The sequence below is a fragment of the Sapajus apella genome, unplaced genomic scaffold (genome assembly GCF_009761245.1).
Source record: "Sapajus apella isolate SASKATOON/1434 unplaced genomic scaffold, GSC_monkey_1.0 scaffold47, whole genome shotgun sequence".
In the NCBI taxonomy this organism is placed as follows: Eukaryota; Metazoa; Chordata; class Mammalia; order Primates; family Cebidae; genus Sapajus; species Sapajus apella.
In genome coordinates this window covers 11,338,014-11,365,822 of record NW_022436987.1, presented here as the reverse complement: position 1 = coordinate 11,365,822, position 27,809 = coordinate 11,338,014, and the positions used below count along the sequence as shown (strand labels likewise).

The following is a 27,809-nucleotide window of genomic DNA, read 5'->3' as shown; positions in this document are numbered from 1 at the left end:
AAAAGACATAAATTGTCAACCCCTGAATTTATATTACTTAGTAAACTGACAGCCAGAATGATAAAAAAAAGTGGTGGTTTTTAAATTGACAGATAAAATTGTATGTATTTCTTGTGTATAATATGATGTTTTGAAGTAAATATACATTGTGGATTGACTAAATTTAGCTAATTAACGTGTTGCCTCACATAAACTTTTTGATATAAGCTTTTAGGCTAAGTCCATTTTTCTGATTTTTTTTTTTTTTTTTTTTGCTTTACTAATTCAGAGAAAATAGATTAAGATGAGACTCTTAATACTGAAAATTACTTACTATGTATTTTTATCTTGGTAGAGTTGCAGCCCTGGTAGAATTTCTACCATAGTTTTTAAGTTTAAAATGATAATATAACATGAATGATAGTAATAATAGTATCACCTCACTACTGCTGATGATCTCTGCCTTACATTTCTTGGGTTGGCAAAGAAAATTCTTCTTGACTCTAAGTGTCGTAAGCTGGGTTGATTGTTCAATTTATTTGAACAAATGGAGGGAAGAAAAGTGTGTATGTAGGCAATCCTTAATTACCTGTGCTTTTATTTGGACAGATAACTCCAAACAGCAGCTACTTCAGATATTTATATTTAGCTCACGGATGCATTTAAGTGTTTATGTTTGAGTATAACCATGTCTGATGTTTAGGGAACTCTTGTCTTTGGTTTGTTGTGTTGATCATTAAGCCTTGGAATGTTTTGTCTGAATTCAAAATATATTACCTAGAAGAAATACATTGGCCAAAACTCTTACTTGCAATACGAATCTTCTTGGGAGAGTCTTGTTTAATTCATCTCTTTGCCAGGCAGAAGACTGCTGTATGCTTGAGGTACTTTTTCTCTTTCTCTTTTTCTGGTATGAGTTTGCTAATTCACTCTTTGCTTAAAGAAGGAATTCAGAAAGCTAAGCTTTTATAAAAATGTAATAGTTATTGTTTAACTGAGTTTGGTTCCAAAGAAAAACCTGAAAAGCACCAAAACTATATCAGTTACATTGGGTTGCAGTGATTAATCACTTGCCTTTGGATGTTTGCAGTCCTCAGAATTCCTAATTGATTCTCACTTTAGTATTTCATATTTTTCTCCTTTCTTTAAAACCCGATTGTACCACCTCTTCTGTGGCTTTTATTACTATTGACTAAAAGTTACAACTTCACTCAGAGATTCCTTTTTTTAAAGCAGTATCTGAAACCTCCACCAATGGCAGAATCTTTTTTTTTTTTCCCCAGTCATGTCTTAGATTTTTTTTGTATTTTGGTTTGCTTGTTTTCACAGTGCCTTTTTTTTTTTTTTATCTTCATCTGGTTTAGATTCATTGGTTTTAAAATTATTAGTCTTTAGTAACTAACTATATTAAATACATTTATTTCTGGGTTAGGTTAGGAATTGTATTTCATTTATAACCTTCCAATTTCTTCTTTTTTTAAAAGCCATTATTGGAAACTTCTAGTTAGAATGGACTAGGTATAAACTTGAAAATAATAGAACTCAAACATGGCTCAGTTCTGGAGGGACAGGTGGTTTTCTTTCATGTTCCTACTCACATGATCGGGGAATTTTTTCTTTTTTTTTTTTTAATGTTAGTGGGAAATTAGGTAAACCACGTTGCTATTAATTTTCTAGAAATTTAATTATAAATGCTCTTGAATAATTGTAGGCTGTAGATTTTCTAATACTATCTTGTTCATTGGGGAAAATACTTTTTTTTCATGGAATTTTTTTAGTGGCCATTTGTTCTATGGCTTTTATTAAACTGGAAGTCTTATCTAGATTTTCAAAAATTTGGTTGAATTTTCTGCTTAAAATAATGTGGGAACAATTTTGTTTTATGATTTTTATGCTACACAGGACATTCTACTAGTCTTCCTTTACAATAAAATACATTATATCTTCATTATATATATATTAATAACAGCCTTAGAACCTTCAGAAGCAAATGCAGATTTTTCATTGATTCATGTTTTTGTGTGTATTTTCATCATATGAGTTGAACATATGCTTAATATAAAAATTAAAATTCATAACAGTGCTATGAAAATTAGATATTTTAATACTCTCATCATTTTTTACATGGGCAGTTTTCTGTCGTTTAGTTAATTACTAGTGAAAGTATAAGTTTTTCTCTTCTAAAATGGGAAAAATGAGAATGATCTTAATATCTCCTTAATTGGAAATCAGTTTTCATGAAAAATAGATTTACTATTTCTATGAATTTTAAATTAAAAATCTCTCTTCAAAATACTTTGCAAATAAGAAGCATTTGAACAAACTTTATGAAACCAATATTATTAGAACCTATACACTGTTAGGTTTACTTTAATGAGTTATATCTATATATTTATATAATACATACATATATATATTTCTTTATTATGAGTTTCAACATATTTTAAATAATGATGAATTGAGCCTAATTATTCTAAAGAATAGTGCTATTTATATTTCAGGCTTGCCCGCTACATAAGTTAATTCCAGGGAATTTTTATGACATTGAAAAATCAACTATAGGGTTCCATTTATGTAATATTACCCAGTCAGAAACTGACATTAAATGAGAATAACTTATGATTGGGTATTCATATATCCTGGCTTACCTGGTATTGTCCTGGTTTCTACACCCGTGTTCTTGACATAATAATTAACAGCACCTTCTTTCATTTAAATGTCCTAGCTTTAGATGATATATTTTATGACTGACTTCATATGATGGAATCCTTAAAGAGATTTTTATTTTTGGTATATTTTGAAGACCTACTGTATGTCCGGAACTGTTATAGGCTTGGAGAACCAGCTAATAGTAAAAAAATTAAAATAAAAATGACTTAATAAGGTAACTTAGAAGATTTTATATGTTATTGTTGCTGAAAAGGTGATCAAGTAAATTTTCTTTGTCAAGGAACATAACATATTTTTCATCAGTGCACCATCATTGAGTACTCTTAGAATCACAACACTTTAAATATTTAGACAAGATCCTACTAACATTTTAGAAAGAACTAAAAGGTATTCTATAAGATGTGTCAGTATGACGGAAAGAATGCATTGTTTTTATAAGGTCAATGAGCACTTTAAACACTTTCAACTCTGTTTTAAACCTTTAGGTGTAAAAGAAACTATCTGCAAATACCCCTTTAATTAAAATTGTTTTTGACAAGTGGAACAGGATTCTCAAATGAGGTTACTGATAGCTTGTAAAAACGTTTTCAATATACCTATAAATCTCTTAAATAAACTGTAGAAAGTGAGCCAGCTGGCCAAAATCTTCTTGGGTAGTAAGGGTGTACAAAATACAGAGTGAGAAGATTGAGCAGGAGGCAGACTTAAAAACTGAGAAACCTGATCTCTGGACCAACCAATAGTGACACAGAGTCATTCTTGCAACTTTTGAAATTCAACTAATGAATGGCTTTTTTCATATAAAGTATGACTTCTGAAAACATTCTCCTATAAAAACTTTGGTGGCATTATGGAAGGTGAATTAATTGTCAATCATCTGTGACTCTGTTGGCAGTTGTTTCTCTGGGCAATTAAGAATTAGAACCTGTTTTCTGATACCCATGTCTTGACATATAATTTAATTTTTTTGGAAGAAGTAATGTTAGAAAGAGTTAATACAATAATATAAATTACTATTAAATGTTTCCTGTAAATTTGCTTAGTTTATATAATATATTTGGTTCTCTAGTTAATTCTGCCTTCCAAATTATAGTTTGTGTTATTAGAACTGTTTGTTTGAATTTTTTATACAATTCAAAATTGAATTTCTAGATGTAGTATTTTCTGAGTAGAGATTTTTCAAATTTGTTGATGGAGGCTCAGTTCCCTGAGCCATCAGACTTCCTTTACTGTTCACAGATCTTAAATAACATTAAATTGTAATTATTCTAAATATAAATTAGTGTGCCCTTTAATATCACTGTATCTCCCAACAAGGTATTTTAATGTTTTAAAATGTAGGAAGAATTATTGAAGGCTATGTGAAGTCATTATCTTAAGCTAGTTGGCATGTATTTTTCTTTCTCTTTTTTTCTAGAAACATTTATGGTTTACTGAAAAGAGGCTGGGCTTGGGGATTCAGACCAACTGGCTTGGAAATCATGGCTCTATTGATTACAAGCTAACAAGCTGTGTGATCTTGAACATATTTGAACCTTTCTCAGCATCATTTTCCCAAGTTTGTTGCAATAGAGATAAAAATGCTAAATGCTAATCCTAGCACATAGAAAGTATTCGGACTATCATTTGTGCTAAAAAAAAAAAAAGTTTATTGAATGTTTCTTTAGTTCAAATTCTTAATCTCTTGTCTTCTCATTAGATTTAATTTTCTACCACTTATACAACAGTGGGGATGGCTGGTGAGTTCAGTTAGTTACAGTGGTTACCAAACTAGAATCAACTTGGTTATGGCTCAAATATTCGTGTGGTTCAGAGCAATTCTATCTGGTTTGTTAATCTTTCGCTGCCCATCACCAACTATTCTGAGAACTAATTATTTGGAGTTGGTTATTAGCTCATTTCAAATTTACTGACTACAAAATGAGTAGTAGGCACTGTAGTCATGTTTGTGCCTTGTCACAGAGATGCAAGTGACATAGATCCTCCCCTTAAGGAGCTGACAAGTAGGAAGTATACATTATAGCCTATCATTTGCTCTTCCTCTCCACAAGTTTTCTCTATAGAATTATGAGTAGCACTAGAGTAAATTTTTACTAATTCACAGCAAAGGCTTTGAACTTGGGTAGGAACCCAAGAGAGCCCAGTAGGGAAAATATGCTTGAGATCTGTGTTTGCTGCCTCTACAATTCTGGGACCACTGATGCTACAATAATTTTTTACAAGCAACAATCTTTTTAAGTATTACCCTTAAGTTCAACTTCGATGATCTCATTGCCTTTTCAGATGTTCGCTTCTTCAAAAGGTGATGTCCATCACTGCTAAGATTGTTTTTAAATACTACCAATTGTGGTATTATATTCCCTATGAGGCTCGTTTTTTAATATATTTTTCTTTGTGTCTCTAGATTACATATCCAGTTTTTGCTTTCCAGCTAAAAAATTTAAAAATCCTAAATGTTACTAGTCTGAAAGTTGTAAAACCCTGAGCATTTTAAAGTTACATTAGAAAGTGAGTTTTCCAAACTTCTTAAACTCCATTTGTAATCTGCAATTATTGCATAAAGTGATTTTAACTCTAAAAATCATGAATTGGCTGAGCACAGTGGCTCATGCCTGTAATCCCAGCACTTCAGGAGTTCAAGGTAGGTGGATCACCAGAGGCCAGGAGTTTGAGACCAGCCTGGCCATCATGGTGAAACCCCGTTTCTACTAAAAATACAAAAAAATTAGCCAGGCATGGTGGCAGGTGCCTGTAATCCTAGCTACTAGGGAGGCTGAGGCAGGAGAACTGCTTGAGCTGGGGAGGTGAAGCCTGCAGTGAAGCCAAGTTGGAGCCACTGCACTCCAAGCATGGGCAACAAGAGCAAAACCCAGTCTCACAATAACAACAACAATAACAACAACAAAAATCTTGGATTAGGCGTTTCTATACATTTCTAAAGAATGTCTTAATATGAGAATAGGACATCCTATTGTGACTAATTATTTTTTACAGGTTGAACAAATGTATGTTAACTTTTGATCTTTATAAGTAGAGGCTTAGAAATTTCTTTTTAAAATTTTATTTATGTTCTACGTTAGTGTGTTCAAAATAATCCTGTAACGGGAGACTCTTGATCATTTCTGGACCCAGTCTTTAATTGCCTTTTCTTCTGTTTGACATTCAATTATTATCTGTGTCCTGAATATTGTGAATGCTACATAGGAAACATTAGATAACCTTGAAAGAAGTTTTGTTTCCATAATACACTGATGAGATGTATTTGGCAGCAACTATTTTACCCAGAAATCAGTAAGGTCAATATTGTGAATGAAAAGAACATGCTATTTATCCAGCTATATTCAACTATAAAAGAATAATCAAAGCAATAGAAGTTTTTGGAGTCAATATGAAATTTCCATTTCCATTTTCCCTCTATAGACTCATAATATGATTTTGTGGTAGGTGGGATCTGTGTTTCTTTCCTGTTACCTGATCATATATACTTATATCATATAATTCAGGAAACTGTGAACTATCTATGATTATATAAAAACGTAATCTCCTTTGTTGGTCAGTTTCATTTGAATTTAACTTTCTTTTTAGCACACATTTTCATCAAAGCCTCAGTACTGGCAACAGCCACATCCACTGGGATGACTTGATAACTATAGACAACACAGAAAAAACATGACTGAACTGGACTATCTAGATTGCTGATCAAATGATTTTGGGGAAGGGATGTGTTTTTTTTTTTTTAATAACAGACCTGGAATGGGGAATTCATAGAGGAGCCAAAATGGGGCACTAAAAAGCCAGAGGAGGCCGGACGTGGTGGCTCACGCCTGTAATCTAGCACTTTGGGAGGCTGAGGCTGGGGTATCATCTGAGGTCAGGAATTTAAGACCAGCCAGGGCAACATGGTGTAAACTCATCTCCACTAAAAATACAAAAATTAGCTGGGTGTGGTGACAGGCACCTGTAGTCCTAGCTACTCAGGAGACTGAGGGAGGAGAATTGCTTGAACCCAGGAAGCAGAGGTTGCAGTGAGCCGGGATCACGCCACTGCACTCCAGCCTGGGTGACAGAGTGAGACTTTGTCTTAAAAAAAAAAAAAAAAAAGCCAGAGGTCTGGTCAAATCAAATCAGTCTGTTGGGGAAAGCCAAATTTCCACCATTTGAGAGTCCAGGTCCAGAGGTCCAGATCTAGTGGAATGAAAATTAGGAATCAAAGTAGAGTTCTGAGCACCAGTGAACTTGGAGGGAACAAGATCAGAGTGAGAAGAAGAAAGAGTATTACAGTAAGTATGAGAAGAAGAGAGTAAATTAGATGACTACAAGCAGTGTTGGATATTTGTGACTTGGACTGAAAGGTCACGGGACATTGTACTAGTCATTGGGCTATTTTAAAGAAAATGAAGTGTCATAGATACTTCCCTAGGTAAGTGCTTTCACTTTAGTAAGAATCTCAGGAAATATTATAGTCCAACAAAACATCCTTAAAAATAGATTATAAGGAAAATCTCAGCTACTTTGTCTGTTGGGTAAAGTCATTTTGAGAAGGTGGTTCCATTCTCCATTTATCTTAGTGGTTAAGAGGATAGAATCTGTGGCCAGACTGGCTGATTTTGAATCTTAGATATGTAATTTAATAGCTAAGGATTTGGGCAATCTGATTTATCTTTTTATGTCTCAATTTCCTCGTCTTTAAAGTGGAGGTAACAATATGACCTACTTCATAGGACTGTTGTGAGGAATAGATCATATATAAAGCTTTTCCTAGTGCAAAGCAATTGCAGTATAAGTTTAAGCTATTATTATTATACTAAGGGGCATTGTGGGCTAGGGCAGAGATTCCCTTGATTTCCTCTAGGCAAATTGTAAATACACCCTAGAAATGGGCACAGTATGTGGTGTGTTTGTACGAGCAACTGTCCCAAGCCTTAGTTGTATCTGGGAAGTTTCTCAAACCATACTAGGCTCACTTCCTATATTTCTCCACATACCTTCCTCTTGGCTAGAACCTGACAGCCTCAGCCTACAGACATACTGCACCCGGGGCAGTGGCACACAGGGCTCATGCAAATATTTGAGTGTATTTCTCAGACTTTCATGGGTGTTGTAAATATTGTATCTGGAATGCTGGAGAATGCCAGAGAATGTCGGAGTCTGCATAATCACTGTATTTGGGCCTGGAACCAGGAAGCCATATGCTCTTTGGGAAGAGAAGGGTTGGGGAATAAGCATACAGAGAATCTGGTCTGCCAGGCTGGCTGCTAATTTCCAGAGTAATTCAGGCATGTCACTTAAGTCAAAATCTGTTTTCACATCCATAAGATGTCAGAGTTCAATTTATGGACCTCTTTGGTTGTCTAATTGCCTAGTCAAGCTTTTTGCCTTATTTTGTAAACAAAGCCTTAACTGAGAAGTTGTATATTTCTTCATTCCTTTTAGTTGTATATCTCTAAGCTGTACATAGCATTAGGATTCTTGGTGCCTCAGAGCATTGCTCCTAACTTTTAGAAGTTCGCTATGTATTCTAAGTGTGAGGCGAGGGAAGATCCTTCTCCCTTAGACCTTAGACTCCTTTGGATTAAAAATCAGAAGATGTGAATTCAAATTCAATTAAATGCTCTGTGACTTGGTCAAATTACTTTATTTCTCAATAGCTTAGTTTTTCATCTGTGAAATGAAAATAACAATGTAACTTTTAGGATGAAGATTAAGTAAGACAATAACAAGAATTTTTAAGAAAATGCCTTTTTACTAAAGTCTATTTTTCTTACTCCTTCCCTTCCTCTCGTAATTCTCATGGAGCTTCTAGAGAAAGAGCCAATCCTGCAATACTTGGTGGCTATATTGACACAAATTATTTAATTGTTTTTTTTTCCTCTTTAAAAAAACAAAGAATTTCATGTTTCTGAAAGGCCAGAAATTACTATTGTTATATGTAGGTTATGAGGATGTAGCCTCTGACTGGTGGTCATCCACAGAAAACAGTAATGTGAAGACAGCCTGTCTTATACTGGAGGAGAGATGTTTCAGAATACCTTCATTTACAGATCCAAAAAGGATAGGCTTATAAAGCACAATGGGCTAAAAGCCCAGCTGTGAGGTTATGAGCCTAGATGGCAGGATTCCATGGATTGTTCTTGCTCTGTTAGGATTTGCGACATGAATAGACCTCAGTTGATCCAGGAATAGACTTCCTTTTGCAGCTAGGAAGAGGGGAAGTTGGAGAGTTGAGTATGCCTGGTAAAAACAGGAGAGTTTGATCTTAATTTAGGGAATACCTGGGTATTTTTGCCTTGTTTGTACACAGTAGATTCTAATGACATTTTAAATGTGAATATCAAGAAGGAAATTCTCATACATTTAGTGAAAAAGGAAACAACAGTAACAAACAGCCTATACCTCAACTCATGAGGCACACTTCCTGTGTAGTAGTCCCTAAGAGATTCCTAAGAGCACAATTGCTGCATTTATTAAACTTTTTATTTACTGTGGAATGGACAGTAGCATATGGGAGCAATGACAATAGCTGACTGATGAGAAAACAAAGAAATTCCAGTATTCTGCTGTTTTGAAAAAAGTCATTCAGAATTTAGTCATATTGGTTCAGCTGTTGTAACCAAAGACTGATAAGATAATAGAGGCCTTTGTGGTGGTTTTGTACTGAAATCCTTTATCTTTATGATGCACTGGGGCCCTTTAGAGTGGAAAGCTTTTAAAACTGCTATTGGATTCAGAACTCAAATTAGCTGTTGGTATGCTGGGACAGGGGTTCCTTTCTCACGCAGTCACCACAAAGTAACTTTTATCAGGGGACCTTCTGATAGATTGTTAGTCTCTTCAGCTTACCCTGTTTATTTTTTGTTGACGTTTTGCTGTTCTGTTTTGTGACATTTAAAAGAAGGCTGTATCAAAAAAAGGCCAATAATAAATGATGGACTGAGCTTGTGAAATGGAGACATCACAGTCCATCAGATGTGTGAGGAGGCTGCAGTGTAAGATGCAGCAGTTTTCCCAGGTTATCTGTGGGCAGCAAAGAGCAATGAAAGTTTCCTTTATGACTAGCATTGTATTTTGGCTTTCTTCTAACATGATATCCATTAAAAAATGAATTAGAACTGACCAGGGAATCGGTTCTTATGAGCTTTTGTTTTCATCTTAATTTATAAGCTTTCTGGATTGTTGGCTGAGTTCCTTGATTGATGTTGCTTTGGAATTACTGTTAAGTGCTTTAATTTTTCTAGGATTGATGTGAAAAAGTGTATCTCCATCAGAACTCCACTCCAGTGTCAATGCCATCCCTACCCATCACTCTAAACACAGACATTTGTTAGTTACCCAGGTTTCTTTTAATTTCATTGTTAAGTCTTATTAAGTTTATTAATGTGTGCATTGATCCAATACAGGAGAATGTCTAGGTTTAAATCTTATTTTAAATTCCCTAGGACATGTTTCTATATAATGCCATTTGCTGACTATTAATTTTATTTGGCTTGGTAAACATTCTATTTTAACACCATTGGCCTTCATTTATTTTTATTTTTTTTTAAGACAGGATCTCACCCTGTTGCCCAGACTGGAGTGTGGTGATGCAATCATAGCTCACTGCAGCATCAACCTCCTGGCCTCAAAAGATTCTGCCACCTTAGCCTCCCAAATTGCTAGGATTGCAGTTGTAAGCCACCGTGCCTAGCCCATTTTATTAGAGACAAAAAGCATGCAAATAAATTCATAAAATTTAATTTAGCTGTTCTTGTACTCATTTTCTCTTTTTCTCTCTTAACTCTTTTTCTCCTTCTCCATTGCTGTGTTGTTTCTGATTTTCTCATTAGAAAAACTTAGTTGTTATCACATAATAGTGACTCACTTTCAGAGGATAGCTATTTAATGAATGACCTATATAAAATTTTTATATTGTAAAAGTTATAGGTATGGGAATACTATAGAAGAGGTGAGGTAAATCCCCATTTAGTAAAGTGCTCTGCAGTTTGCCTGCCTTATCTGGATCTGGTCTTCAGTGACTTCCCAATGACCAGTCTTATTTTTAGTATCACTTATTTTGATTTTATATATTTAATATGGGCAAACTTAACTAGCAGATTGTGGTGCTCACTTTTGTGAACTGATGTAAAAAAGGCATTTAAATAAATTTTAAACTTGATTTTTTTAATTTTAATTTTTCATGCTACATCAATAAGATAATTATTTATCTTATTTTACCTAAATTCTCATTTGAATCTTCTCTGTGGCCTTGGGCCTGAGGACAGGTAGTAATAGTTTGTAAAGTTAGAAAAAAAATAGTACATTTTCATTATTTGTTTTTCAAGCTCTCCAGATTGTGACCAAAAAAAGGCTAGAGGGGTGATTTTGAAACTGTTATAATGAAAGATGGTATTTGAAAACTTTTGATGAGGGAAATTGCTATCATATTTATATTTTGAAAAGTGTTTCCTTATTTACGCACTATTGACTTCCTATTGAGACTAAAAATTTTAAGTACAACTGGTAAAGAATTCAATGGATCAAATTCAGTAAATCTGAAGTCACTGGAATAAAGGCCCCTAAGAAAAAAAAAATGTGTCAATTTTAAAGGTCTTTCCTAACTGAAGACCATTTTGTGATAGAGCCAAAGGTTAATAAAATCAGTAGTGAATGTAGCAATTTTACAGATAAGCTATTCACAACAAGTGTAGTTACTTGAATAAAAAGCTAATTCAGTTCTAAAATGCCACATGCAGTAGCAGTGAATAGCTGCTTTTAGGTGCTTTCTGGAGGAGGATAAAATACAGAATCACGGCACTCTTCTCTTCCAGCGTCCCTGGCTGCCTGTAAATTGCTGTGAATGGGACTGTGGGCTGACAGGCTCTATTAAGACAAACTGCCTTTCTCATCGGAGAGATAAAATAAATCAGGTGTTTAGTCAAATTAAAATACTTCAGCTGGAGCAGGCCCTGGGGAGCACTGATCCACCTGACTAATCTGAGAGAAACTCAAGACAGATGTGGTTTGGGGATAAAGACGACCCCATGGAACAAAAAAAAAAAAAAGAAAGGAAAAAGAAAAAAAAAAACCCTGCTGCACTGTCTTTGGAGTTGGAGAATAGATATAGTTTATAGCAGAGAGTGTCAGGCGCACATTGTGTGTGATATTGGATAAAAGCAGGCATGCTGACTTGTAGAGAAGCTGTGTACAGAAGTGTTTTTGCTGGTTCCCTTTTTGTGGTTTATGAAACTACCTCTGTTTTTATGTGGGAGGCAGAAGACTATTTTCTGGCAGTGCTTTTTAGAGAATCATTTTAAGATAGCTTGAAGGACATGAAACAGATGATGTTAGGTAGCTCCTGATGACCTCTGCTGGCCTGGGCAGATCATCAGAAATTGGTCTACTTTTTTCCCAAGTTGATTTTATCAAACCTCCAAACATGATTTAGGACATCATTTTTCTTTTCTTTCTTTTTGAGAGATAGTCTCTTCTACCCAGGCTGGAGTGCAGTGGTACAATCATGGCTCACTGCAGTCTTGAACTCCTGGGCTCAAGTAATCCTCCTGCCTCAGCCTCCTGTGTAGCTGGGACTACAGGTATAGGTTACCATGCTCAGCTGATTATTTACAAAAATTTTTTGGAGAGACAGGTTCTTACTATGTTGCCTAAGTAGGTCTCAAAACTCTGGGCTTCAAGCGATCCTCCCACCTTTGCCTCCCAAAGTGTTGGGATTACAGGCATGAGCCTCTGAGCCTGGCCAATATACTATTTTCTACATAGAGTTAATGAATAAGAGCATTCTAAGGCCCTTCCAACCTTAACAAAATTTGACTATATTTAGGTTGCTCCTTTATGTTCCATAATTATCTGTTCTTTCAGCCACTCTGACCATTGTAGTTCCTTTGCCATGGCAAAGTTTGATGTTTAATTTTCTTTAGATAAAATAATTTGTATTTACACATTGGTTGGTCAGTGTGAGTTAGACTTGATGTTATTTTTATTACAGTGGCATAAACACGCTGTTAATTAAACAGAAAATTCAGCATCATAGGTCTTAAATGCTTGGCTTCAAACCATTATACCTGAACAAATACAGTGGGTACAGAACAGAAAAATGCATCCCCTGCCCGCCTGCCACACACACACACACACACACACACACACACACACACACACACACACAAGCTGATCTGCACATTTAGAATATAAGCAATTGTATGGTATAAATTTTTTCCCCAATTTGAGCCACAAGGGCTACGTGGCTATATATATGATTCCCAATACAGGGGGATTTCAGATTTGTTACACTACTATGCTTCACTTCAACTTCATTTTTAATGCCACTAATCAAAATATATTCATTGAAAAATCTGAGGATGTTCAAGTTCCTTAGGTAATATATCCTGGTATTTGCATATAACCCATGCACATCCTCCCACATATTTCATGTAATCTCTGGATTCCTTATCACACCTAATACAATGTAAATGCTGTGTGACTAGTTGTTATCCTGTTTGCTTATTGTATTGCTATTTAAAAAAAAAACATTATTAATTTGAGGTTGGCTGAGTCTGTGGTTGGTTGAATCAGCAGATGTGTGGATGTGAAACCTATAGATAGTGGTGGTTGACTATATGTACTCCTCAAGTTTAAGGAAAAAATAGTGACAACCTTATATGAATGTTTAAATTCTAAATTTAAAAATGTTGCTTTCTGCATTTTCTCTTTAAATGTGTATCTTTTAAGTACAAAAAAAATATTTAGATGCCACTGACTGTTTACAATTAGTTTCAGTTAAATAGTGTTATTCTATCAATTCAGGTATACATATACTGTATATATATATATAAACCCTGGAAGCACCAATGCATTTATAAATCTTTACTGTGAACAGAAGAGGCTAAGAAGTCATTTATGTATCATCTTTAGCCTCTCTCTTGCCTATGCAGAGAAGAAAAGGGAATATGTTGAAGATTGTTGAAAAGATTGTTTAAGATGGAAGAAGAGAAAATTTTCCAGTCTTTATTGGAGAATCCAAACACTAGATCCAACTCTTATATTGTTCTTTGCCTAAAAGTTCCTGTGTAAGCTCTTCTTTATTAACAAAAAATTACATTAACTATCACCATATCCAATAAACCTTCTCTTAACTCACATCATATACACAGGTATAACAAAAAAGTATATTGCACAAAATATATATAATAAAATGTGGATACATCCCATTTATCTCATCTTTCCAATCTCTTCACCACACTGCAACCAAAATGACTATATCACTCCTTTCTTAAAATACTTTAGTGATTAGGAATCATTATTAGAATAAATGTGTAGATTATCACACATGCTGTATAAGGGACTGAATGGTATGCCCTCTTAGTAGCTCTCCAGCCTCATCTAATACTCTATTCCTGTTTATTTTCCTTGCTCAAGTTTCACTGACTTCTTTCAACTTCTGGAACAAACCAAACTGCCCCCACCCCCAAAACACACACACACACACACGCACACGACCTTTACCCATAGTGTTTTCTCCTTTGGAAAAATTCCTTGACCACCAACCACCCTCTTGCAACCCTTTCTTCAGTTGTAGTTTTTTTGTCATTGCAGTTTCACATTTTCTGGAAAGCTCCTTCAAACCATACTCGCAACTCTTTGCCTAGTTAATTCCTATTCACCCTTCTGTTAATTTGTTGACTTTTTAGGTTACTTTCCCTGAACTTAGGCACCCAAATTTGGTTAAACTCCCACAAAATATTTGTCTTATTTATAATCCCTATGTAGTTGTAGTTTACAATTTACATGTTTGATTACATGATTAAGGTGTCTCTTGGATTTCTTTTTCTTTTCTTTTTTTTTTTTTTTCTTTGAGATGGAGTCTTACTCTGTCACCCAGGCTGGAGTGCAGTGGTGTGTCCTTGGCTCACTGCAATCTCTGCCTCCTGAGTTCAAGTGATTCTTCTGTCTCAGCCTCCCAAGTAGCTGGGATTACAGGTACCTACCATTACCCCCAGCTAATTTTTATAGTTTTAGTAGAGACAGGGTCTCACCATGTTGGCCAAACCAGTCTCAAACTCCTGACCTCAGGCGATCCACCTGCCTCGGCCTCCCAAAATGCTGGGATTACAGGCATGAGTCACTGTACCTGACCTGTTTCTTCAAATTTTGAACTACAAACTGCCTAAGAGTAGGGACTGTGTCTGCTTTTACTTGCCAGGCTGTCTTTAGTTCTGGATATAGTACCTGACACATAGTTGCAATTCAGAAAATATGTATTGAATTAAAAATCCATTCAATATTTAAATTTAAAAAATCTCTTTCTTGTATTTTCTCATTCCTGTATATATTAACAAATGCATTACTTAAGCCTTTGTTCTTAAGATATCTTATGATTCTTTTTGGGAACCTACTTTTGTATTTTAGAGATTCTGTACCAAGAAATTCTTCCTTTCACCATGGTGAAATTCCCATTGCTGAAGTAAAAGTCTATTTTCTTTTAACAAATTTCAGGATCTAGAAAGAGTAGCTGGTCACTAGCCTTGGTACAGCATTTGTTTTCTTATCAGTGGAATACACTTTCTAACAACTTTATTTTTCTTTTTATTTTGATTTTAGGCCATCTTTCAGCTCAGTAAATCTAAGGATATAAGGGATACTGGCAACTTTCTTTTTTTTTTTTTTAAGGATACCAGTTGACCTTAAGAATCCCATGATAGCCCTAAATGTGGTAGCTTCTCTGTTGACGTCAGTCTTACCCTTCAGAAATCATATACTAACAACAGCTAGCCTGCATCCTCTGAAGCTTCTCTTTCTCCTTTGGGCCACTTGAAAAATAAGGCCACTGATAATTAAAATATTTTTGCAGATCATACTGGCACTTTCTTAGTAGGAATGAGGGGGTTTCATAAGGAGGTTGGAAGTCTCTCCTGCACACACAAAAATTGGCAATCTTTGTCCCCTTTGACAGCTGGTGGCATTTTTCTGAAAAGCTTTCAAATCACAGATCATTTCTTCATAATGAAATCCGTGTGGCTCAGATACTGTGGGTTGAAATTCTTATCTTATGCTGCTGTAAAATGCTCTAATTTAGATTCACAAAAGGATTCTGTACCCTTTACTTAGGAGAGCTGTGCAATTTGCCCATAAAAAACTGTTCAGCACCATTAGTGCATACCATAAGTGTTCAGCGACATCATATTCATTAAACAGGATATCCTTATGCATAACCTTTTCAACCTTGAATGTGTTTTTTCCCTTTGAAGAATGACAAATGACAAAGGGGTGATGGAGCGCCCCAAGCAACACTGTTGCCTTTACTGATGAACTTAGGAATTTCAGCTTGATCCTTTCTCAGGAAAAAAAAGAATCACATTCAATCTTTTCTCACTGGAGGCAGTTTTAATTCTCTCTGTAGAATTTTCTCTATGGCCAAGAGATTGATTCCTTCAATCTCTTGTCACTTCAATGACAGATCTTTGTACAATAGAAACTTTACTGAGGGCAAGGGTCAGAAACTTCCTCAAGTAACTTTAATTAAGCATCTACTATGTCTTAGGTACTGTTAGTTGCTGAACTTAGAGGTGATTATAGAATATTAATATAATCTATAGTTTCTGATCTTTTGTATTAAATATCATGGATTTCCTAGCTTGATCAGATAGACTGGGGGCAAAAAGGAGAGAATGGAGTAGGTCTGCTTTTTTTTAGATCAAGAGAGGAGAGTGAGTGAGAATTTTGCTAGTGACAATACTTTTTATTGGCAACAACAGTGAGGAACCTAGCATTCATTCCACTGCTGTAATTACTCTGTGGTGTTTCTGCACCCACAATGGCCTCCAGTCATTGTCCCAGATCTTTAAATGTCTTAGGATAGTCCCTTTCTAAATTCTGCTCTTCTTTCCCTGATTCGTCCAGGTATTTCTCAAGCTTGTGAGATCTCTTCTTGCTTCCATTTTAGGTACACCTGAGAGCCTGGCAGAAAAAGAACGGCAGCTCTCCACCATGATTACCCAGCTGATCAGTTTACGGGAGCAGCTTCTGGCAGCACATGATGAACAGAAAAAACTGGCAGCCTCACAAATTGAGAAACAACGGCAGCAAATGGACCTTGCTCGCCAACAGCAAGAACAGGTGAGCCCTGCAAAAGGCACTGACGAACTGGAGATGTGGAATGTGCCAGGCTCAGAGAGTAATCACATTGATTGGCTTATTTGTTGTAAGCTTTCCTAAAAAATAAAAATAAAAAATAAGAAGAAAATAAGGAAAAAAAAAAAAAAAACCACCAACAACAACCAAATAAGCCTTCTGGAAATGCAGGGTCTTCAAGAATACTAAGGGAATATGTGGACGAAGAAAGGCATCATAGCAGTTGGGCATAACTAAAACGATACATTGTTTCAGGTTTGGATTTGATTAATGACTCAGGTATACTTACTCAGATAGACATCACATATAATCCCTCTGTACCTTCACTGTGAGTAAGTGACTTTTCTAAGGGCCTTATTTTCCTCATCCAGAAGAAGGGGATTCTGTTCCAGAAAAAACTTTGGGAATCTTTAAGCTCATTGGTCCAGTGATTTTCTTCAGGTTTAAAGCCCAATGAGGTGACCATACATTTCAGTTTTCCCCATATAGCCCTGGTTAGTGCCTGTTTTCTAGAGTAATAATACCCTGCCTTCTTCTACTTGTGAAAGTTGTCTTGGTTTGTATGACACATCTTATGGTCACTATTTATAGCATCGGTAAGTCATTGAATACAAATTAGTACATGGTTCCTAAAAGCATGTGACTTGATGACTTAGAAGTGAGAATGAAGGAAAAATAGCAAAATTTGAATGTTTATCTTTTAAAAGTAAATCACTTTCCCAAATGTTTTTTTCTTGTCTCCTAAGAGTACATTAATCTAACAATGATCCTATAGAGTAGTACCTGATGCTTTAGATTAGACGTATCCAAATTAATTTGCAGTTTTTAGGAATCTGACATTATTACTGGAATTATCTTTTCAGTTAAATCTATTTTATAGGAGTATATAGAGCAATATATGCTCTGTTGATTTTAATGAGTTGTGATGTCTGCTGTTTTATATGCTTGAATATTTGCCCACATGTAGGAATATGGACTCAGCCCCTAATGGAAAATAACATAAAGGAACACTGTAAAAAATCAGAAGTTAGAATGTCATTTAGCCATCCAGAGATGACACAGTAATTAACTATTGACACTTGTGAATAAGCTAGCACAAATTAATCTTGACACATTTGCAGACGAGTGATATCTTACAGTGAACACTTTGTAATTATATTTCAAAATGAAAATTAAATGACACTTAAAACTAGGTTGTCATGCTCAATGAAGCGAGCATGTAGCTCAACCGATTGGCAAATAAAATTCAGAATTTGAGCCACATGGTGCTTATGTACCATACTTCACTGTGTCAAACCCATACGTCTAGAGTGGATGATAGTAATTGCACTGTGGTGTTTTGGATGCATTTCTATGCAGCACTTTATCATTTAGGAGGGACCATCAATATTAGATGCCTAGTGGTGTTTCACTGGTTTGCTAAGAGGAAATAAATATTCAGAGGATCCAGCATCGATACCTAGAGCTGCAGAGTGAGTTGTACATTTCTGATTTGAATATCCACAAGCAGAGTGGGCCTTTCAAACCTGATTAAATACTATTTCCATTTTAAGTATAAAGCTCTGGGAAAGAGTAGTCCCCATTTCTCACACTGTAGCCTACATTAGGTGTAACTTTACCATGGCTTCCAGTATGAACCAGTTGTTATCAGAAATCACAAAGCAAGATTTGGAAGCAGACTTCTATGTTGAATAAAATATAATTTGGGCACTCCCTCTCCAGCCTCTGCGTAAGCTAGAACATCAAAAAGGCTTGGGAAGTATATAGCTGGGAACTGATCTACACTCATTTTCACTTCCCACATAATGCATTCTAGAATACTGGCTTTTGGAAGTAGCAAGAACTAGGAAAAAAAGACACTGTTGACAAAAAGTCACCACTAAACGAAGTCCTTCTAAGTATTCTCTGGCTGCTTTTCTCTCTGGCTTCCTAGGATGGCAGTGAGTCTGTTCTCACTAAGGATCATCTCCCTGGATTTCAAGCTGTAGCATCTCAGCTTTTGAGTCAGTAAGCAGCCTGATGCCTGACTCATACTTCACAGTAAACACTGTTATCCGAAGGAAGCTGTTTGACCACCTGAGAGCTAGAGTCAGTCATCAGTAGGGCTTGCATTAAATGGTTAACATTTCTTATTATAGAGCAGATAATTTGTTTAAATGTTGCATTTGATTGTTGGGTGAAACAAGGAAATATAAAACTTGTATATGGATCCTGCATTGTAATATAAACACATTGTCCTCAAAAGGATAAATGGGTAAATGTTAAATTACAGCTTAATTTGTTTTTAATATTTTGTACATCACATACAGCATCAACAACAACAACAAAAAAAGCTAAAGATTTTTTACTTTTTGCTGTGTTCTTTGGCACTCCTTTGACAGTATTTGTTAATGTATCAGTTCTGAAAGTCTTTGTATCAGGAAAGGTTTTGCTGACGTAGACCATATTAAACAGTAATAGAAAGCTTTTTCCTGTATTGCTTACAGATTTTACTTTTTACATCCATATTAAGCCATTTAGAAAAATGCAGCCAGAGATTGTCTATCTATATTCTACCAGGATTAAATTTCTAAATTCCCATGATTTCTGGCTGACCTGTGCAGATATAGGTGAATAGCTCACAAATGTAATTGAAGGGGTAGTTTTCCTACAGATAAAGCAGAGAGATAGCACTTGTTTAAAAATTCTTCCTTTCATCCATCTTTCTGATTTGACCTCTCTCATTTTGTAGGAACTCTTTCACATAGAGGTGCAGTAAAACATTGCTGTAATACCAGGAGAAATACCTGAGGTAATGGCAGAGGTGTAAGCATTTCATTTTAACGTAATGAAACTTTATTTCTGATAGATTGCAAGACAACAGCAGCAACTTCTGCAACAGCAGCACAAAATTAATCTCCTGCAGCAACAGATCCAGGTCAGTGTATTTTATTACTCTCATCTGATTATACTTAGATACTTTCCTCCTTGAAAATGAAATTTAAAACTCTGCAGATGTACCCCTGTCTTATAAACAGCACCAATAGGGCTGTTTTCAAGGATGTTGTACACAACTCTATAAGTGAATGTAAGAAATATGGACTAGGTGTTGGTCTAAGCATTCTTCTCTGATGTGATGTGTAAGCAAAATAACCCTTATCTTTTTTTCTTTTTTCCATTTGCATAACACTACCTAGTGGGAACCTAATGGTTTCCCAGGTAGTATACAGATGCTATTTTTATTACCACTGACCACTTTCTGTTTTATACTTTACCATGTCATGGTACTGTAGAGAGAAGCTTACTTTTAATTTACTTGTTAGGACTAATTGGACCAATTATGAGAAAAATTTGGAAAAAGGCTGTTAATAATTTGGAAAAAGGCTGTTAAAAATCTGGAAAAAAACTATTAATAATCTTTAGCAAATATTAACTGCATTCCTTCTAGATGCTGAAGGGAATAGAAAGATTAATGAGTGATAGTTTGTCTTCAAGGAGCTTACAGTATATAAAGGAAGAAAAACTTGTTCCTAAATAATTACGAATTATTATTCATTTTTTACATTGCCATAAGAAAAAGGGATTTTCTACATTGTGTAGAAATTCCTTTTTCTTATGGCAATGTACAAATATATAGATCATAATTACAGTGGTCTGGGGAAGAAGGGTGATGGTCTGATTTCTGTCATTCTTTTAGATACTTGATAGTTAATTCAATGAACAGCTATTTGAGATAGGCAAGGAAAATGGTCTCCATTTCCAAATAGGAATATAGTTTTGTGACTTCTAGAAAGCCCTAGAATAAGTAACTGGCTATCTAGTGATTAATTCTCAGAAATACTATTCACAGAGTTATCCATATCCTACCACAGACTCTTGTTTCCCTTGATTATTAGAGAACCTGCTGGAATCTATGATTCAAACTAGTTGGGCCAGCATATTCTGAATTATATTATTACTTTTCTTGAGGTTAATATCATGCTCTCCCATAGTTTTTTTAAATATCAGTAGCATGAAGTCATAGTTTACTGCAATATTCTACCTCATTGACGAATAACAATGATTTTACCTTCGATCTTTGCTTCATTTTTGTTTATTATACTTAGTGTTCCAGGTAGTTACTGCACTTAAAATACTAATTTGGTATCGGAAGCAGTTCCTTTACCTAATTGGCATTTTTGTCCAGCTATTTTCAGTAAGAAGCCTTGGCCAACATTTTTGTTGGTTTTTGTCCTATTCAATATTCCATATTCAACTACACATGTTGCAAAATAAAAAGTCCAAATATAGATGAGTTGGAATGTCTTTAGCATTTTTGACAGCCAGCCTTTACAGTTACATCTTAGAATAGTTTCTCATCCTGATATCTCCTTTATGGCTCATGCTGAGATCCTTAATTAAATAACTGTCCAGGTGTTCTCTTGTTCTGCCCTTATTAGAATTTTCAGTAACTCCTACTGCTCAGGTCAAGATTTTTAGCCTGTGGCTTCCTACATTTTTCTGTAGATCCCTCTGTAAGAACTCAGTAGGTGTTAAATACCATGACCATTTAGTTCTCTCTGTTTCTTCTATTTGTAAAGCAGAAATGGAGGAAGTTCCCCGAGGTGTTCGTATATCAGTTAATTATTGTTTTTACTACTGCTTTATAGCTTACTTGTTTATTCTTTTCTAATATATTTTACTTCTTAGTACAGTGCTGTTTGTACTGACTGGTTGTCTTCACTGATGTTTTCCTGTGGCACTGGGAACTTCAGGTGAATAGCAGCCAAATCAGTTTAGAATATTTTCACGAAATATTTTTAGTATGTATTGCTTATATATGATTTTATAGTTAAAAATTGACTACATATGTTTCAGAAAACTATAGAACATGGTCTTAAAATATTCATTGGAATGAACATTTGGAAACATCAATTTGAGAAGATAGGAGTAATTTTTTTCAAGTTTTCTAATATAATAGAAGTTTAATTGCTTTTAAAATTTGTGGATATTTCTCATTTAAATTTTTAAAATTTAAACTAATCAACTCTTGAACTTAGCAGTATAAATTATAAAATAAAAATATTCAATGTCAGAGTTACATTCACTTTAGAAATATAAAATTGTTTGTAATAAGAATTAATTTAAAAAAATATATATAAGAGAAAGCAATAAGACCTGTATTGATAGTTCATTCTATCCTGAGCTATTGCTTCATGGCAGATCTTGCCAGTATTTACCGTCTACATATAAGACCATTCAAAGAGTTTTTCAAATGCTGAAAATCACGTACTCCTTACACAACATGTATTCATCTCTGACACAAAACAGGTATTTGATATTCAGACTTCCATTTTTCTTTGGATGGGGAATGGGTTTTGAAATTTGATCAAATTTAGGAAAGAGATTATTGTTGGGTAAATTGTAAATGCTTTTTGAGCAAAATATGAGACTTAAGGGATGCTTCAAACATTTTTTTCTATCAAGAAAAGAAACACTTTCTTATTTGAACACAAAACAGAACAAAGGATAAAACAAGATTATTAAAGATAAAAATTGAAGTTATTAAAAATAAAACCTAATTTCTCTTTCAAAAGCAAATGATGAATATAGAGACAATTTGAGCAAGTTTGATACTTTTTTTCTTTTTATATCTTGAGTCCTAGAACCTATTAGCTAACGTGGTCAGCAAGATTAAATGATGGCAATTGGCTATGGGTCATCAGTATGATGTGGTTGCATTCAAAATCATTTCTGTAGTTGAGAATGCTGACTTCTAAATCAGTACTATTTTTCCCCCCAATTTGCAAGCTTTAATAGAAATAAAGGGAAGAGTGCCTAACCTCTTGTAACAACCCCACACAAACACATCTGGGTCTATTATAATGGAAACAAATGAAAACCTGAATGGTTTCCACAAATTGAAAAACAGGATTTTTCATTAGAAGTAGGAAAAGGCATGATTAAGATACTATTATAAAATTTCCCATGTTTGTTTTATTTGCAATTATTCAGTACTTATATGTGCAGTTAAGACCAATTTTATTTATATTTGTTTCTTGAATATATTTTTTAACATTATTTTGCCTTCATAAATTTGAGCTAAACTTTTAAATAGATTCTTCTAAAGTCATGTAAACCATGATAGAAAAGTATGATTAATGATTTTGTGAACTGTTTTTATAGTTTTGACAAATCGGTTTTTACCTTTTAATAAATCAGGATAATAATTATGAATGGCTATTAAAATGTCACCCTAATATTAGGTCTTTTATGAGAATGTTTGCTTTGTAAATTCAAATCCCTCTGTGCTTTGGGAAAAATGGTGATTTCTCTAATTTTTTACATATTAAGTAATTCTCCTGATATGGAGCCCAGAAAAAAAATAGGCATTTTTGATATTTCCAGAACAAAAACATTATTTTTTTAAACCAAGTCTACGGAAAGCAAAACTAATAGGCCATGAAACATGGATCTTTGGAATTGGGAATGTTGATTCTTAGGTTGAAATTCCAAAGAAAGATAACTGCTTCAGTAATTTCATCCTCCGTCTCCCACTCATTGAACTGTAGTATCTTAGCTAATATTTTGAAGCATTTTCCTTCTGAGTTATGCTAATTGGTAAACAAAATTCACTTTTAATTAATTTGACAGTTGTTAAATCAATGATTAAATATAAGACAATTCTAGGCAAAACAAAAAAACATTTCATAAATCCTCATTTCTTGATTTTTTCATATATTCATTCATCTAGCCTCATTTGACCATATCATGGTTTTGAATCTGGAGAATATATATTTTATGGATCCAGTAAACCACATTCTTTGGTTTCTATAGCGAGTCAATAGGAACACATTTAACGATGGAATTTTGCAGCTAGAACTGAGTCTTTGCAAAAGAATTCAGCTCATTAAAATATCACTGTGAGAAACTTCCTTTTACAAGAATGAATAGTATTATCCAATTATTCATGTCTCTTCAGGCTCCAATTTTAGAGTTATTCAAGTGGCTTGTATTGTGAGCTATATAAGCAATGTCCTCTCCTCAGAACTGAACAACAATCTCTTAAGAATGGACTGGCTGGGTGGGGTTTTATTTGGGCATTTGGCTTTCGGGGCAAGGGCCAATGATTTAGTCAATTCTTACACATATGTCTTTTTTGGGTATAATTGTGAGACTTGAAATTTTTAGTGCTTTATTTTCTTTATGATTAATACACAATATTCATTGACCTCCCCTCATCAAGTAACATGCACAGTAGATGACAAACTATCTGTAGAAAGCCTGAACTAAATGCCATTGCTGCATCTTTGCAAATATTCTTTGTCTTATCTGAAAACTTTTTATTTTAAATGCTGAAATACATATTGCTTATTTTCTTTTACTCAAACCAAGTGTTCATTGCTTCACGGGAATTTCACTCTGTTCTTAAGCATATATGATTACCTTTCATATGCAGCGTTTTTTATTTTGATTATAATATATTCCTCTGTGCTATTGATATATTTTCTGTGTCTGTGTGTTTGCCATGTGGTAGAGCATCATTAAATGTGTGTTATCCCTTCTTCCTTTTTGTTAATCAGAAAGATGCTAATATTTACAATTAAACAATTAAACAGAGTAACTTGAGGTGTCCTCTCACTTTTTAAGGAGATAAACCTTACCTTTTGTTTCCTTCAATATGATTAACTACAGGCATTTCAGGTATCTGCTGAGCAGAATAAAGGACTACCTTTTTATGTGAAGTAGTGGTCTGAAGATCAGAAATAATTACTCTGTACATTAGCCTTCATGGCCTGCTTGACCTACTTAATTAATTTTTTGCTAGCATAATAATAATAGATATATATTTGAAGATATGCTTCATCGTTAAGTATCTAATTGACCTCTAATTTTAAGAGCTGCACCTTCCATTTATTGTCTTTTGGAGATGGCTGGAGACGCCAATAAAATAACTGAGGATGGTCAGAAGCTGACTTCAGTCTCACATAGTCCCTCTGTCTTAGGTTGTATTTCTTTGTTATTTGTATTTAGCATTGATAAACAGAAATCAATTACAGTCCTCCTGTTTTGGCTCTAGCAAATAGTCCTTTTTTGTATGTTATTGATCAGGTAATGGATCTCCTTCCAACATTCTCTGAAAAGGACTAAATAAACCCATTGAAAGTAATTTGATACTTCTATCGGCACTGCACATGCATCTGATACTCCCTTGCAATGAAATGAGGGGTATAAACAAAACTTAGAAGTCTCGGATTAGCCTCTAGCTTCAGCAAGCCCTTAAAATATTTTGTAATTCTATCTTCAGTCATGAATTAGCCAGGAAAAACAGACCCTTTTTTCCTCTCCCTATGTCTCTGCTGTATGCTGTTTTTAATTGCCCACAGGCAGGCTGTTGTGATCTTTGGATGTTTAAAAACCAAGATAAAAATGCAAATCTAATTATTTCTTTTATGTAATCTAATTAACTTTAAAAGTAATGATAGATGCTCTATAGTCTGCTTCAAACATTTTAATAATAAAGATTCTGGATTATAAAGAATAGGTAAAAGCGATATAATTATGACTAGCAAGGACTGTAACAGCAAAAATTACAAATTCTTGTTGTGAACTAAAACTACATTTAGTTTTTCCACGTTAGTCATGCTGGATTGTTTGTTATAGTTGGAATACACCTAAAAGTAAGAGAACTGACCAGATCCCAAGAGATACTCTTATGGAATTAGCTGGTTACCTGCTTTTCCAAATGTGGCTTTATGGCAAAGATCTCATTCAGCAGACCAAAACCTGAAGGTGAATCTCAAAGCTTTTTCTGCACTATCCTTCGGTTACTTCAGTCTCTACATGACCCTCCCTTCTCCATCTGTGTTTATCTCTTACACTGCACTGTACTCCTCAGCTCTCTCCCAAACCAGTGATACTAAAAATTCAGGGAAACTAAAGTCTCTGCTTCTTTTTGGAATTAAAGTGGGAGAGTGCCTTACCTCTTCAGTGTCAGAGTGTGGTGCAGCGGAGAGGGTTAGATGTTCCAGGTGAGGCCAGCATGTGACATTACATAATACTGAATCAATCCTCCGGGGAAAATATCTCTCTTCTTTTTTTTTAACTTGATCCTTCTCATTACATTGAGGGCTCAGTTTAATGTTAGTCTTTAATACTCTTCTACTATGTGCCGATATCTGAGAGAGAGAGAGATAGTGAGATCATCTTATTCTCAGAGCCTTTGGACGCAATGTGGCATTCAGCTAGAATTTAAATAAATTTAATATTTTTTTACATGATTATCTGATTATCTTCTATTTATGACAAGTGATTTTAATTTTCTATTTGAAGTATTATATGAAGTTTCCTTTTGAAGTAAGTGTATTTATGCCAGAAGAAAAAGTCAAATTAAAACCTTAAGCAAATCATAGTTAGGTAGTTTTAGATACTTGGATATGGCAAAATTGTGAAGACAGTTCTCTAAAGATGGAATTTGGGAAACCCTTGAAAAAGTACTACTGTAATAGTTGTATTAAATATTACCTCTCTACCCTGCCACCACTTTCAGAGAATGTTAAACTCGAAAACGTCATCTAGAGATCCTCATGATTCTCATTAACTGGATAGAGGGAGGATAGGTAGCTATACATGTTGAAGACAATAGACAATATAGTGAGTTTATCATAAGCTATACTTAGAAATAACCTTGAGATTATGTTTTTCTACCTTTTGGGGAATTAAAATGTCCTTTCTGTGAAGTAATGGTTATAATAGGTGGTATGTGCTTTCTTTCTTTGTTTTACAATAGTTTTATTTGGTAAAATAAAAAGTTCCCAACTACACGTAAGTCTCCACTTCTGCTTGTCTTTGAAATTTTGCTGATCTATAATATATAAAAACTTTAGGCTTGCTTAATCCAGTCCCAATTCTTTAATTGATATAAGAAAATTGAGGTATAGACCAGAGGCTTGTCCAGCCTTAAAAAGCAAATATTGTCAGAGCTACAAGGGGAACCCGTTTCTTGATGCCTGTTGGAGTGCTGTTTCTAGTATTTCAGATCCTTTCTCCATTTGCCCTTTTTGTGACCTGAATAAATCTTACTGCATTTCAATTTCCTAGTTTATAAAATGTGGCTAATAATACCTAACACTTAAAATCTCATTACATTCTCTTTATCCTTAAATAGAAAAAATAGAAATTTTGCCACTAGACTCTTCCTGTCCTAGAACTAGTACAACTGTGGGTCTATACCTACAAGGCAAGAGATAAAAATAATATAATTGAAATATTTTTGTAGTGCAATGGGAAGTGTGTTTATGGCTGGGTGACTCTTTTGGCATTTACATATGAACCTCTTAGATAGTTAATTATACTACTTTCTGAGGGCTTTAAAGTGATGTCACTATACCGAGGGTCAGTCATCTTTAATGTTAATAAATTTTCTTATAACTACATTTAGGTTGAATCATTCTCTCTCTCTCTCTCTCTCTCTCTCTCTCTCTCTCTCTCTTTGTCTCTCTCTCTCTCTCATCCATCCATCCATCCTGAGGGTTGGAACATAGTTTAAATAATTCATGATGGGTTAAAATATACTTTTCATTTTGGTTACAGCTGTTTTACTTACTAGCTAGGAAGCTTTTAATGGACCAGGGTTTAAACAATTTAAATAAATTTAGATAATTTTTCTAATAACTTGATTTTTATTTGCATATGAGTATACTGACAAGCTAAAAATGTATTGATATCAGCAGGTCTGTGTTTTTAGGAAAAGGTGCATGAAAAAGAAATGAAGCATGGTCTTAAAAAATAAGACAAAAAAAGTTAGAAAATAAATTATCAGATGCCATTTGGCTTTTAACTTTCTTAGCAGAATAAATTTTAACACAAACGTCAACCCATTTTTTCTTTTATTATACTTTAAGCTCTGGGATACATGTGCAGAACATGCAGGTTTGTTACATAGGTATACACGTGCCATGGTGGTTTGCTGCACCCATCAACCCGTCGTCTACATTAGGTATTTCTTACTAATTCTGTCCCACCCCTAGCCCTCCACTCTCCAATAGGCCCTGGTGTATGATATTCCCCTCCCTGTGTCCATG

The 27,809-nt window shown here is 34.6% G+C and overlaps 1 protein-coding gene across 24 annotated transcripts in view; it reads left to right on the top strand.

Moving 5' to 3' along the window:
- Positions 1-27,809, top strand: part of SOX6 (SRY-box transcription factor 6) — a 655,463-nt gene that overhangs the window by 424,038 nt on the left and 203,616 nt on the right. For all 24 annotated transcript variants that reach the window (XM_032241027.1, XM_032241046.1, XM_032241032.1 and 21 more), the window contains 2 exons: positions 16,580-16,752; positions 19,616-19,684. In XM_032241027.1, coding sequence (XP_032096918.1) covers positions 16,580-16,752; positions 19,616-19,684 — 242 coding nt within the window. The remainder of the gene's footprint in view (positions 1-16,579; positions 16,753-19,615; positions 19,685-27,809) is intronic.